Below are 15,369 nucleotides of genomic sequence, written 5' to 3'. Positions count from 1 at the left end.
AGAGAGTAGGCAAGCATGAAAAGCATTGTAATGCGGCTGGAGACCCTCTTCCGACTACTTCATATATAGACTATGATCCTGGCTGCGGAATGTTTGCACTCCTTGCTGAAACCACTCAGCAGACATTCATTAAAAACCTGTTCATGCAGTGCACTGGGTGGGTTGCTGATCAGGATATGGAGGTTGCTGATTGATGCAGATGAAAAGAGATTATGTTGGTGATGCACCTGGTACCTGCCTGGCTTGTAGAACTCAATTAATTGTAATTGACTCTGAATTGGAATTTCTGAATATGGCTGAGTTCTGACCCATAAGATTGTGGGAGGATCCAAGAGTGATTGAAATCATCATATACAGGTGGAGGGGGCATATGAGGGGCACATATTTCTTCCTGTTCTGTGTGCCAGCTGAGGAGGTAGGGTCCCATGGCCATCTGAGCTTCCTGAGATGTTCCAAGGACCTTCTAGTTATATTCTTAGAGCCAGTTGTGTGTTGCTTGTGTTTGAAGGCTGCTATTTACCTTTGCAAGTCCTAATCTATATCCACGCACAATTTTTTTTACATAATTTTAAAACTATAAAGGTAGAATCGAATACATTGCTTTTTTGTCTGTCAATATTGCTCTATAGGAGTCAGCAGACTATGGCCATGGGCTAGCTGCTTGTCTTTATAAATAAAGTTTCATTAGAATGCAGCCACATCCTGGCTATGGGTGCTTTTTTGCTACAATGGCAGTGTCAAGTAGGTGTGACAGAGAACATATGGCCTGTAAGCCTAAAATATATACTGTCTGGTTAAGAGAGAGTTTGCTGACCCCTGTTACAAAGTCTTCATACTCCTGTTTAATGGCTGTGTGATATTCCATTGGGTGGTTATATGATCATTGAGTTAACTGCCTCTATTTTAAGCATTTAGATTGCTTTATTTTTTTCTTGTATTATAAATATCACTGCAGTAAGTACCATCACATATAAAGCTTTTTTTTGGAGTGGTATTTTCTTTTTATAAATTTATTTATTTATTTATTTATTTTTGGCTGCATTGGGTCTTCGTTGCTGCGCGCGGGCTTTCTCTAGTTGCGGTGCACGGGCTTCTGACAGTGGTGGCTTCTCTTGTTGCAGAGCACGGGCTCTAGGGCACGCGGGCTTCAGTAGTTGTGGCACACAGGCTCAGTAGTTGTGGTGCACGGGCTTAGTTGCTCCACGGCAATGTGGGATCTTCCCGGACCAGGGCTCGAACCTGTGTCCCCTGCATTGGCAGGCGGATTCCCAACCACTGCGCCACCAGGGAAGTCCCTGGAGGGGTATTTTCTTAAGACCATTAGCCTAGTTTTGCGGCTGAATTCAGACTATTTTCTATTCCTATTTTCCCTCAGGTTCAAATTCCGTGGCTAATAGAAAGTGGTATTAGAAGCTCTTTGCCAATTTCTTTTTCCCCAACACTGAGAGTTTTGAGAAAACAAAGGGCACATAGAGTTTTGAGCATCTGTAAAGGAAATAATTAATAACTGTTAAGTGGGTAGAATAGTCTTAGAGATTCGTTTAAATATATGAACTATTGGTTCAAATATATGAAGAATAAATATAGTTTCCAGACTTCTCCATGGGAACCAAAGTCATAGTAATAGCAATTAGTACCAACTATCTGACATATTTAAATAGAAGTAAACACACAATCTAATATGAATGCATTCTCATAATATGCAGAGATTTTTTTTTCTAGTTTTATTGAAATATAATTGACATACAGCACTGTATAATTTAAGGTGTAGAGCATGATTTACATACATCATGAAATGATTACCACAATAAGTTTGGTGAACATCCAATACACAGATATTATTTTAAAGAAATAATAAGATGTGTATAAAAGAGTAAAATCCCCATTCCTTCACCCTCCTACAGTCCCCTCCCTCTCCAGACATAATCACTAGTAAGTGTGAATTCTTATCTTTATCTCTATATCCTGACATGTAGTTTTTAAAACACAAATGGGATCTTACTACATATATTTTTTCTGCAATTTCCCCCCCACTTTTTTTCTTTTAGGCTAACAGTATCTTGTCAGTTAGAAAATGCAGCTCTATCTCATTCCTTTGCACTGCTGAATATTGCTGTAAAGTATGGGTGTTCCATGTGTTTTTATCCCTTTCCCAGCTGATGGATATTTAGGTTGTTTCCATTTTTTCACTATAAGACATAATGCTAGCATGAACATCCTGCAAGTGTGGGAAGATTCTTATAGGCTAGATCTCTAGGAGTAGCATTCCTGTGTCAAAGGGTATATGTTTCTTTCAAAGGCTGTATTGATATGTACTCTTTTCTTACCAGCTTATGAAAGGTCATGTTTCTCCTTACTGTTATCATTGTGCTGTATTTTTAGTGGTTAAAATTAAATTTTCTTTAGCCCTAGGCTAATTTTGAGGTGTCTCTGGGTTTATTGGCATATGACAACTTGATTCGTTGACATGTGGGATATGATTAAAGAACTCTAATTGGTGTTCTAGAAAGCCCATGCTGTAGTAGGCTTCTCTCAAGATTCCTGGGCTGCAAACCACTCTTCTCACCAAGAGTGCTTTTTATATTTTTTCAGAGTTTTCTGAGCCAACATGCTTCAGTGATGAATTCAAGTGTGACAATAACAGGTGCATCCAAGTAGAGTGGGTCTGTGATGGTGATAATGACTGTGGGGACATGAGTGATGAGGATGAAAGACACCACTGTGGTAAGTGCAGACATTCAATTCCTCTGCATAATCACATTCTAGGGAAACTCAGTAGATTTATTTTTCTGTCTTTGGAGTATATGGTTGTCAGAGAGGTTCCTCTTTATTGAATGCACACAGATAGAATGTTACCTTTATTTTTACGCTCAAGAATGTTTGATATCATCCACTTAAATGCTTTAAAATGATGAAAAATGATTTTAATGTTTACCGTTTTTCTGTTGCATTTAGGTAATGGAAATAATGTCCTACATTTCTAGAACAGATAAAGAGAACTCAGTTGGCCACTCTTAATAGCAGTTTTAATAGTGTTGCATTTAACTGTGCCTCCAGTTTTATCCATTACCCTAGAGCTATTAGGGGGTGGGGGGGTCATTCCTTTTAAGTGAATTATGGAACAAACTATGGAACACCATCTCCCATTACCAACAGAGCATAGAACTCTTAGCTAAGGTGTCTTGGAAGAGTATCTTTCCATGGTAGAATAATAAAAACAATGACTCCATGATGTTTGCATTTGACTGTTACCTCATATGTCCATGACTTCTGTGGTGGTCCATGGTTCTACATATATTCTATGAAATGGGTGGTTGGCAGCTGCACAAACATGGACTGTAGCATGTACTTTTCTCCCATATCTCCTCACCAAGACTCCCTTCCTCTTGTCTCCTCTTTACCTTCAGTGAGATTGGATAAAATACCTGTTTTATTCTGCAGGCTTTCATGATTACATGTTAGCATCTTAGCTCTTTCCTAACAGTGTCTTGGTTTCTGACAACTCTTATTGACATACACAGCTCCTATATACCTAGGAAAGAAGCCCTAGCTTTTTGGAAAATTCTATGACTTTGAGCTATCTAGTCAACCATTGCAAGCTTCAGTTTTCTCATCTGTAGAACTGGCATAAAAATGCCTATCTCACATTGAGTTTTTGTGATTATACTTTGTAAACTAAAAAATGTTACCAAATGTAAGGAATTTTGTGTATCCAATTAATAAAATGTGAGTAGTTTTGACAGGCCTAAGGGAAAAATGTGACCTTACATTAATTTTATGGAAAACTAAATGAGGTGTTTTATTATCTTTACTTTTTACTTCTGAAAAAAATCAAAAGTCCAAAGCAATTAAAATGAAAATTTGGGAGGGTAGTTTGTCCACCTAGTTTCCCTTCATTTCCTTTCATCCCTCAGACTATTATGTAATGTAAAGCAAGATAAACAATGCTTCAGAATGAATGTGACTTTTAGAATGAGCTCTCATGTGATTTCTGATTCTCATGTGCTTTGGTTTCAGAGAGTCACAGCTGCTCAAGTTCTGAGTTTCTCTGTGTAAGTAGCGTGTCTCCATCCAGGAGGTGCATCCCTCAATCTTGGGTTTGTGATGGTGATGCGGATTGCTCTGATGCCTATGATGAGCACCAGAACTGCACCAGGAGATCCTGCTCTGAAACGGAGTTCACCTGTAGTAATGGACTGTGTATCCCCGACTGGTTCAGGTGAATTGGGGATTAAACAATCTACCAACAAACCTAAACTTCCATGAGGCAGGACTGGGGCCTGGAGCCCATGGTACTTTTAGTGGTCTATGAAAATGTTTGGATTTCTTTTAAAATCAAAAGACAAAAAAAAAAGAGAAATTTTAGGTCAAAGAAAGTATTTTAATACCAAATAATATTAATATATCTGGCTTTATACCAATGTGGTCCTTAATTATACATGTTTTTTATGGTGGTAAAAGTCACATAATATAAAACATACTATTTTAACCATATTTAAGTATACAGTTCAGTGGCACTAAGTATATTCACATTGCTGTGCAACTCTTACCATCATCCATCTCTGGAACTTTTCACCTTCCTAAACCGAAACTCTGTCCTCTTTAAACACTAACTCCCCATTCCCCCTCCCCACTCCCCTTAACCCCCGGCCCCTGGCATCTACCAATGTACTTTCTGACTGTATGAATTTGACTATTCTAGGGAAATAAATAAATATTTTTATGGAGGAAGGGGCCCATGAAGGCAAAAGTACCTAGGGTCCATGAAGGTCATACTGTGACCTTGCACGGAGGGCCAGAGAGATGAATGAAGTGGGCTTGCTAGAAGAAAGTTCTTTCTTGGGGTAGCTGAGGCTCTTGGTTTTCCACTTGGAGTAGAGGCATGGGTACAAGAGATACTTCATTCTCTTCTCTCTGCTGTAAGAAGAATAACAGTGTGAGCATGATGATAAATGGGTCTGGGCGCTGCGGCTCAGGGTCAACCAGACAGCAGGGAGGGGCAGGTGAGGTGGACCTCGGGCAGGTGCTTCAGCTAAGAGACGCAGACACTAGTCAGCGTCATTTGTTTGGAGGGAAGTTGGGAAGCTGGATTTTTCACCTGAAATATTCTGATTTTAAATGCTGGAAACGTATTTAAAAAACCCTCTCAAGAGTGGTACTGGGTTTCATGACACAGGTGTGACCGGCGCAACGACTGTGGTGACTACAGTGATGAGAGGGGCTGCGTGTACCCTGCCTGCGACAAGGTCCATTTTACCTGTCAGAATGGGCTCTGCATTTATCAGGCCTTCGTCTGTGATGGGGAAAATGACTGTGGAGATGACTCAGATGAGCTGGAGCATCTGTGTCACACCCCGGAAACCACGTGTCCCCCTCATCAGTTCAGGTGTGACAATGGGAACTGCATCGAGATGGTGAAAGTCTGCAACCACCTAGATGACTGTTTAGACAACAGTGATGAGAAAGGATGTGGTGAGTATAACAGAAGATCGGGGAAAAGGAAACCAGGGGGACTGAATGTGGATTTTCAACCCTTCATGACTTAGCAGGACTTGTCAGTTGGTTCTCTAAGTAGAACATTGCCAGAAAATTACTATTGCTTGTCTAGCAAAAAGCAAGGATTTCTTGGTATGTAAGGTCAGTCACAAACATTTTTTGGACTAATTCATGAGTTAGGCAGTCATTACAGAGAACAGGAGATGAACAAATTCAGGCCATCGGTATCTAACAGCAGAGAGTGTTGATTCTCTTTAGCCTCTTGCAATGACTTGTTGCCTTAACTGCCTCTCTGCTAGGATTCCTTAGCCTGTTTTTTTTTTTTTTAATAAATTTATTTATTTTTATTTTTGGCTGTATTGGGTCTTCATTGCCGAGCACAGGCTTTCTCTAATCGTGGCGAGCGGGGGCTACTCTTCGTTGCGGTGTGCAGGCTTCTCATTGCTGTGGCTTCTCTTGTTGTGCAGCACGGGCTCTGGGTGCACGGGCTTCAGTAGTTGTGGCTTGCGGGCTCAGTAGTTGTGGCTCGCGGGCTTAGTTGCTCCGTGGCATGTGGGATCTTCCCGGACCAGGGCTCGAACCTGTGTCTCCTGCATTGGCAGGCGGATTCTTAACCACTCCACCACCAGAGAAGTCCCCTTAGCCTTTTCTTAATTTTCATCCTCAGGTGACTAAAAGGGAGAGTTTAACTGGCAGCCCCTCCCCCCGCCCCCACCGAACTCCCACAAGTAAACCAGTCTAGAATTTATAAAATACAGAATCTTAAGGAAGTGTTCTCCCCGCTGTGTAGATAGTTTTTGAATGAGAATGGCCATGTGTCACAGGACCAGCCAGAGGTACCCTCCCGGGTTGCTGGGTGGCTCATCCCATTTGTGAGACTCAGTCAAGTGGGTGCTTCTCTTCGCATCTCCACGTGCAGGGATGTCACACTGGGAGCCTGAAATTGGCCATGGTGTGAGTCATGGCACCACTGAAATGGAAGAGGCTACAGATTAGAGCTCCCTCCTCCCCCCCATCCCACCCCACACCCCAGACGTGTTTTACCAGCACACCACTGTGTGGGCTTTTCTGCTCTTCTTTCTCCTCTCTCCTGCTATTTTACTTCTAAATTTATCGATTAAAAGAAGATTGGCAGGTATAGGATTAGAAGTCAAACTTGTTGGTTGCATTAGTTGTTAAAACCACTGGAGAAGGATCAAGTTGGGAGGAAGTTGAGTAAGAGTGATTTTTGAATAATGTAGGGCCTTTAGAAATCCCTTCTTATCTGTCTTCTTTTAGCATGATTCATTAAGAATTGGGTCTGTCCAAACAAAGCAAAACAAAATGAAACAAAAAGGATTGGGTCTGTCCAGTGGGAAGGTTGACTTGGGACCATTATGGTGGATCCATTGCTGTCAACTTAGGTTCTCTGATAACTGTCTTTTACCTACAGGTGTTAATGAATGCAATGACCCTTCACTCAGTGGCTGCGACCACAATTGCACAGACACTTTAACCAGTTTCTATTGTTCTTGTAACCCTGGTTACAAGCTGTTGTCTGACAAACGGACTTGTGTTGATATTGATGAATGCAAGGAGACGCCCTTTGTCTGTAGCCAGAAGTGTGAGAACTTACTGGGCTCTTACATCTGCAAGTGTGCCCCAGGCTACATCCGTGAGCCAGATGGAAAGACCTGCCGGCAGAACAGCAACATCGAGCCCGATCTCATTTTTAGCAACCGTTACTATTTGAGAAATCTAACTATCGATGGCCATTTATACTCCCTCATCTTGCAAGGACTGGGTAATGCTGTGGCAGTGGATTTTGACCGAGTAGAAAAGAGATTGTACTGGCTTGATATAGAGAATAAAGTCATTGAGAGAATGTTTCTGAATAAGACAAACAGGGAGACCGTCCTAAAGTACAATATACCGGGTACAGAAAGTCTAGCTGTCGACTGGGTTACCAGGTAAGAAAAAGCTGAGGAGCTTTTTAAGAGTTAAAAGGCTTTTTGTTTTTAAAAAAGTATTCAAACCATGTTTCCATCCTAACAGAGAACTGATCTTTTCCAACTTGGGTTAATAGGTGGATACATTTTAATGCTTCTGCATGTTTTTGTTTTTTTCTGCTATGTACCTAATAATCAAATGGGATACCACAGAACCTAAAATCTAGTGATTTTAAGAATTTATGATATCAATTTCATGGGGAGGGGCATCACAAAGGAGGAAAGAGCTCTGTTATTACTGGCCGTTCAGTTAACTGGAGGTGACCTGAAGGGATGATGCATGCATTTGTTGGTGCATTCAGTCATTTAAAGCTATTGCCTAAGTGCCTCCTGCATGCAGTGCCATGCTAGGAACTGGGGTCTAGAGGTCAACAAGACAGAGACAGCCCCTGCTTTCCTGGCATTCACAGGCTGCCTGCAATGCTATTTATTCGCAGCCTGGGCTGGTTGTAAAATGGAGAATGGCTGACTTGAAACTCTGAGCATCTTTACGGGAGACGGTGATACTTTAATTCAACTCCACCAGCTCAGCCACACTTCTTCACATCTCTATTGAATATCGAATCTATCAGATATTTGGCTTTGTGGTTGACATGAAGCTGGAGGCACTTAGCCTGCAAATATTATTGCTTCAGTCACCCCAGACCTACAGAGGACTCTTCCACATCTTCTCTGTTTGACCATCTTAAGGGTAAAGATCCTAAGATGGGGGATGGAGAATTGGCCCCCTAGTTCTACCTGAATAGTAACTGGCCTGCCATAGGTGCTCAAGAACTGCCTACAGAAAAATGAATAAAATATTGATCATGTGACTACAAGTATTTTATATATAGTGGCTCTTTTGGGTGTCAAAAAGCATATTGATTAATGATTTGCAGGAACAGAACTAATTGTGGTACTGTTCCTATCTCATCCTTTGCTGCAATGCAAGGAAAGGTAATATTTTAGCCTTGATATTGTCATTCAGCCCCTCTCCCCAAAACTGGTAGGATGATATTTTCCCCTGGATTTCAGCTACTTTCCTCTCACTCTAGACATGTTCTTGACCAGGGGAAAGAATTAGGTACGTGTGTGGTACTGAGGAAGATGGAGCAAAAAAGTCTAGGGTGAGGGTAGGATGAAATATCTCATGACCGAAGCATTTTCTCAAATGTTCAAGAAGGAACACAGCCAGGCTAAACATTCCTTAAAACCCAGTCACATTTAAGTTTGTAGGGGACAGTTCTAAGATACTAATTACATTGAAATTTGAAACAATTTCCCCAATATCATAAAGATGTTCAATAACGAACTCAAGAATGTTTGGTTTCCAAGGCCCTTAAACTTGATATACAAGTTTTTCAAAGCACCATTATGCACAGTGGAAAATTGTGCCGGTTCTCAGTCCTCTTAATTTTTCCTGGAGTGGGCATGGAGTGTCTTCTCCATATTCTGTTCACTGGGTCAGTGTTTTGACTGTGGAGTAAAGAGAAATTAACGAGTTGGCAGTAAGCTCCACAGAGTCGAGTGCCCTGTGGTGTAGCCAGTCTTGAATTCCTGCTCTAGCTATTACTAATCAGCAACCTTTGGGGCTCAGCAGCCTCATCAAGAAAACAGGAATAAGATCTTAAATAATATAATATTTTAAAAAGTCCTTAGCCCAGGGCTTGGCATTTAATAGATAGCTGCTATTATTATTGCTATTATTACCCTCTACAATGTTGGAATCTAAAATTGTGGCCATCTCATACATCAGGATTTACCCAACTGAATTAAATAGCAAGGCTTGTGCATTTATGCATACTCATTCCCTCATCCCCAAGCCTAAAAAGATGCTACTGTCCTAACAGTTAAATATTCTGGCACCTCACATGGTTGGATCAGGCTTACCTCTGGCAAGGAGACATTGGGGTCTTTTGGAAGAGAAATTGTTTCAGTAGGAATTGACTATCAGATCTCAAATGACACTCATTCTAGGAGTTTTGAACCCTTCGGAAGGTTATGGATACTTTAAGACTCTGGTGAAACCCACAGACCCCTTGCTGGGTAAAAGCACTTAACAAATTTATGCTTATACAATTTTGCATCAGTTTAAGAGGGTACACCCCCCACCCCCAGAGCCTAGGCTACCCTGGTGTCAGATTAAGGACCCCATATTAAGAACCCTGCCTTATAGAAAATAAATGGATTTTATTGAATAGCAATATATTCAGAACTGAAATATCCTTGAGGTAAGAGATTCTAATAAGTTTCTAAAGCTTTTTGAGTTTAAGTAAAACTTGGCACAGGGTAAGAAACTCATTTTGCCAGCCTACTGGGACAGGGCCAGGGAGGGGGTCAGGTTTTTCTTTATCTGAAGGATGCCATGATTCAGAGTTCCCTTGTGCAGTCTTAATGATAACACTTAGACAAGTTTGTTTCCTCGACTCTACCATTTAAACAGTAGTTCATGATACTCATTGATCACTCTCACTTCTGCTTCCCTGCTCCTCTAAAGCCTGGAACATTGCTTGGGAATGATGCCTTTTGCTGCATGAAGCAAGTAAAGCTAGAATCCTTGTGTGAAGTGTGGCCCCAGAATTTCCTATTGTAAGGTGACATCACCTTACAATAGGAAGAGTAGCACACATTCTTGCATCTTTTGTTGTCTCATTGTAGGAAGGTCAGCTGTGTTTCCCCTTGTCCTTGTTTGCCTGGGGGAAAAGTGCTTGGATCGGAAATTGTGTGGCTAAATGTGCATTGTTTCGCAAGTAAGATGGCTATAACTCCTGGTTCTCCATTTCTCCATTTTCAGAAAGCTGTATTGGGTGGATTCCCACCTGAATTGCCTTTCTGTCTCTGACCTCAATGGTCGATACCGCCGCAAGCTGGCCGAGCACTGTGTGGATGCCAACAACACCTTCTGCATTGAGAATCCCAGAGGAATTGCCCTTCACCCTCGATATGGGTATTGTCTCCCTGTAATCTTGGGCTCTTATTTCATGCCCTTCCTCCACCTCTGTTACCAAAAAGGCTGTTCACATAGTGATATCAAGTCCAGTGTCTTGTTGGAGTTTGTCTTCTGCTTTTCCTACCTGGTAAATGGCTTAGTATAATGGGTAGAAGCACGGCTTGTTCCAATGCTATTCATCGGCTATTCTATTTTCTTTGCCATGACACACCATTTCACTTTCAAAGTCACATATTTTGGCTGCATGCAAGTAATTTATGGTTTAAAAAAATAACAACCCACCTTTACTGGACTTTCCATGTCAAATCCACTGAAATCCCCAGTTAATCATGTTCCTGAGCATTTCCTGTGCATCATGCCCTGTTAGATTATTTTCTGTTAGTTCTCTTTCTTTTATGAAAGGCTCTGTAGGATGTAAACTCCATTTCTCTAATTGGAGAAAGCTTATGTCTTTGCCACTGAGTTCTTTTGGATTCAGGGACTGACCCTTTGTGTTTGCTCCAACAGGCATGTCTATTGGGGAGACTGGGCTGACCGAGCATACATTGGGAGAGTAGGCATGGATGGAACCCATAAGTCTGTGATTATTTCTACCAAGATCAAGTGGCCCAATGGCCTCACCATTGATTACACCAATGATCTACTCTACTGGACAGATGCCCACCTGGGTTACATTGAGTACGTACTTAGAAAAGAATAAAGCAAACTGGGTGACTGCTGATTCCAAACACCTGTGCTTGTGTTGCCAGTGTATTTTTCCCAGGCAGCTTTCTAACTGGCCTGTTTGTTGGAAGTCACTTCTAACTAAAGTGCCTATATAGGCAATTCACCGAGCTCTGTGGTATGGTGCAAGAGAAAGAGCATGAACTTTGAAGTCATACAGATCAGGATTGTGTCTTGGTGCTTTTACTTCTTATAATCCTAAAAAAGCAGCTAGTAATCTCTCCCCTATGGTAGTCAGCTCAGTGCTCAACTCATCTTAATTCCCTTATCCCTTTACTTGGCCCTACCCTCCCAAATATATGATTAATAGACTTGGAAAAATTATACTGTTCAATGAAAAATACTCCTTGTAAAAAAGATAATATAAATTATTAGCCAAGCAGTACATGTTTATTTCGGGGTGTTGCTAATTATGGCCTAGTTGGACTATGGTAATGTCTTCTGGGTATTTATGACTAGAACCCAGATACACAGCCTGTTGCATGCAAAAGCAGGGAATTGTCGTTAATGCACTAGAGCTATTTTAAAGGTTTAAAAAATCCTGTCATTCTATTAAATTTATTTTGAAAAATATTACACTCGACAAAAAATACTCATAAAAGTATCTGAGCTCTTTATATAGAGATCATGCAAGAACTGAAGGAGAAGGCCTCAAGACTGCTTTCTGGTTTATGACCTTTTTAAAGAAACAAATAATGACTAAGTCCTGGTCATTTATCTGACGTCTTATTAACAGAGATCAAGAAGATATTCAGGTTTTCCTATGCCTTCTTTAAGTTTCCATAATGATATTTTGGAAAAAATTTCTAACATCACATGGCTAATGTTATCAACTTCTTTAGTTGCTAGCTCATTCCACCCCTTGTGAGATTTAGGGTCTGCTCACAGATTTCTAAATATTAAAATATCAGTATTCTCACATAGGTTCAGAGGAATGAATGAGACCTAGATTCACTAATAATGTCTGGGTCATGATTAATAATACATGTGCTACCAGTGTGTACAAAGCTAACCCTGCTGGCTTCTAGGTTAACTCAGCTAGTCTATACCACTCAGGTTATACTGAGAATCAAGCTGTCTCCGAAAACTGCTTCTCCCCTTGTCTTCCTGAGGAGACAGAAGTCCAGCTTTAGATTGCTTTCCTCTGATTTCTTCTGATGGCTTAGGAAACAGTGTTCATCCCAGAATATCGAAAGAATGCTTCATGGAGAACATCAACATAAGAGGTTATAAAACTACAAGAGCTGAACCAGCTGCATCAGCAGGAAAGCAGTTGTGGTTAGGAATTAGTGATCTTTAAACTCCTGGTTATTCCTTTTTTTTTTTTAACATCTTTATTAGAGTATAATTGCTTTACAGTGGTGTGTTAGTTTCTGCTTTACAACAAAGTGAATCAGTTATACATATACATATGTTCCCATATCTCTTCCCTCTTGCATGTCCCTCCCTCCCTCCCTATCCCACCCCTCTAGATGGTCACAAAGCACCGAGATGATTTCCCTGTGCTATGCAGCTGCTTCCCACTAGCTATCTATTTTAAGTTTGGTAGTGTATATATGTCCATGCCACTCTCTCACTTTGTCCCAGCTTCCCCTTCCCCTTCCCCGTATCCTCAAGTTCATTCTCTAGTAGGTCTGCGTCTTTATTTCCGTCTTGCCCCTATGTTCTTCATGACCTTTTTTTTTTTTTTTTTTAGATTCCATATATATGTGTTAGCATATGGTATTTGTTTTTCTCTTTCTGACTTACTTTGCTCTGTATTATCTAGTCTCATAGCGTTGTGGTTGGAAAAGATACTTGATACGATTTCAATTTCTTAAATTTACCAAGGCTTGATTTGTGACCCAAGATATGATCTATCCTTGAGAATGTCCATGAGCACTTGAGAAAGGTTATTCCTATTTTTAAGGCATTGCTTTTGCAACTTTTACATCTTTCATTCAGTGCAAATAAACTTTAAGTTTAGTTTTTATTTTAATTGAAGACTAAAAGTTTTGAGGAAGATCTGAACTTCAGTTACCTCTAGAAGGTCGAACTTTATTCATTGATTTGTCAGCCTCTATCCTTAAAGGCATTAGAGGAGGGGCATTATCTTCACTGATTAACTCTTCCTTCCTCCGACTCCAGGTACGCTGATTTGGAGGGCTACCATCGGCACACGGTGTATGAAACCGGGACATTGCCTCACCCCTTTGCTATTACTGTTTTTGAAGACACCATTTATTGGACAGATTGGAATACAAAGACAGTTGAAAAGGGAAACAAATACAATGGGTCAAATAGGGTGGTGCTGGTGAACACAACACACAGACCATATGACATCCGTGTGTATCATCCCTACAGGCAGCCAATTGGTGAGTAAGTGATTTGGAAGTTTTTGCACAGTTGCTTTAGGATCTTGTGCATGCCATTCTTGTTTTTGTTTTTTAAGCATAAATATCATGATTTATACTGGGAATGGTGTTACTTGCTAATGTTTTCTACGAAGCAAATGCTGAGAGTTGAGGGGATGGAAATATCTTTAGAGTTTATTCCCCTATTCCTGGAAAAGTCTGCTTAGAATTCTTTTTCATAGCACCTGCTCTATTCTTAAAGATGAGTCTGGGCTTTCTTTTTGATAAGAATCAACAGTTGTTATGTTGCCTTTTGACATTTCAGCCCTAAATACTTAAGAAAGCACCTTTGAAAAATAAGGACATTTCCTGTATAACCACAATAAATTGTAACACCTAAGAGATGTATTATAATAACATGGATGTATTTATAACAATCATTTCTTTACCAACATCAATCTACTGAAATGATTAGTTTAAAAGAAATGCTTAAAAGAAAGTTATAGTAACTATGAAACATCATTTGTTAAATGTCTGTTTGCATTTGATATCTAGCCAAGTTCTGGAGTATTCTTTGGGGATAGAATGGATTTTGTGGGCCTGCTTTGTCGTAGTGTCTTGTTAAAACATAACGATAAACTTGGAAGTTAGGAAAAATGAGAATTGGCAAAATATTTTTTTCTGTAAGTTAATATTCTTCATATTATTTAGCAGAAGTTCAAATTCATCTTTACCTCTGAGTTGCGGCCCAGAAAAGTAGTATAGGTGTTGCTCAGTTATCCATCCACCTGATTCTTGTGCAACTTCTGTTGCCTATATCCTTAGGATGAGAGAATATAGCATCTGCTGAAAATTAAAACTTTAACTTAGATTGTGGGCACATGGATGTAAACTAAATTTCCCACCTGCTCTCCAAGCAGGGAGACACATTTTTTCTAGCCCAGCACCAGTGAGTAAGCCTCACTTCTGGTAGCACATAAATCAGTTTTCTGTACTAGCAACAGTGTTGCTAAAACAGCTCTACCATATGTACTCTTTATGAACTTTTGCACAAAGCAGGAATCTAGGATAACGTTTTTTTTACTAAGAGGTGATGAGTTTTACGCGGCCGGTAATCAGCGCGTCTGTGCTTGATACTCTCTTTAAGTGAATGAACATATATTTTCTTCCTTCTTTCACTAGTGACTAATCCCTGCAGTACCAACAATGGTGGCTGTTCTCATCTCTGCCTCATCAAAGAAGGAGGCAGTGGGTTCACTTGCGAGTGTCCAGATAACTTCCATACTGTCCGGCATAGTTACAGCACCCAGTGCCTGCCCATGTGCTCTAGCACCCAATTCCTGTGTGCCAACAGTGAAATGTAAGGCTCTCTCCTCCCTCTCCCCATTGCCTCTCCAGCCCTTGGACACGCATTGAACTTCAAGGCTCCAGGGGATGGGAGTTTTCCAATGAACCAAGATTTTGGCTAATTAACATGGCTCATTTGGGATGTACCAAGACCAGAAAAGTTGGATCTCCAACAGTCCAACTTTCTCTAACTTCAGATAATTTCGTCTGTGAAAGAAGGAATTTGTGAACCAAATGGTTACGCCCATGCATGCAAGTTTTTGTTTCTGTAGCAAGGAAGCAAACTGTGTGTTTTTTTTATTTCTAAGGAATTGTCCAAAGTCTCAGGGCCAAGAATGTATATAAGTGTACACTGAAAAATAGCCCTCAGGAGTGATAGAATTTCTGTCTTTTTCAAGCATATGCTGGCCTAGCTTCTTAGATGACTGTGCCAGAGGATCCAGGGTCACACATTCAAATCCATTTTTGATCATTTGTATTTGTTATGAAACATGGTCACAGATTATTTCCCTCACAATGGCCACAGGCCTTGACGACTAGGGGCTCTGAGTCA

At 40.5% G+C, this 15,369-nt stretch overlaps 1 protein-coding gene across 1 annotated transcript in view; it reads left to right on the top strand.

The window, feature by feature from the left end:
* LRP2 (LDL receptor related protein 2) overlaps nucleotides 1-15,369 on the top strand; it is a 168,731-nt gene that overhangs the window by 114,913 nt on the left and 38,449 nt on the right. The window contains exons 47-54 of the mRNA XM_007110946.2: nucleotides 2,593-2,724; nucleotides 4,018-4,219; nucleotides 5,177-5,472; nucleotides 6,929-7,445; nucleotides 10,258-10,410; nucleotides 10,921-11,091; nucleotides 13,264-13,490; nucleotides 14,652-14,829. Coding sequence (XP_007111008.2) covers nucleotides 2,593-2,724; nucleotides 4,018-4,219; nucleotides 5,177-5,472; nucleotides 6,929-7,445; nucleotides 10,258-10,410; nucleotides 10,921-11,091; nucleotides 13,264-13,490; nucleotides 14,652-14,829 — 1,876 coding nt within the window. The remainder of the gene's footprint in view (nucleotides 1-2,592; nucleotides 2,725-4,017; nucleotides 4,220-5,176; nucleotides 5,473-6,928; nucleotides 7,446-10,257; nucleotides 10,411-10,920; nucleotides 11,092-13,263; nucleotides 13,491-14,651; nucleotides 14,830-15,369) is intronic.

This window comes from Physeter macrocephalus, chromosome 2 (genome assembly GCF_002837175.3).
Source record: "Physeter macrocephalus isolate SW-GA chromosome 2, ASM283717v5, whole genome shotgun sequence".
NCBI classification, from domain to species: Eukaryota; Metazoa; Chordata; class Mammalia; order Artiodactyla; family Physeteridae; genus Physeter; species Physeter macrocephalus.
This window is presented reverse-complemented; position numbering and strand designations above follow the sequence as displayed.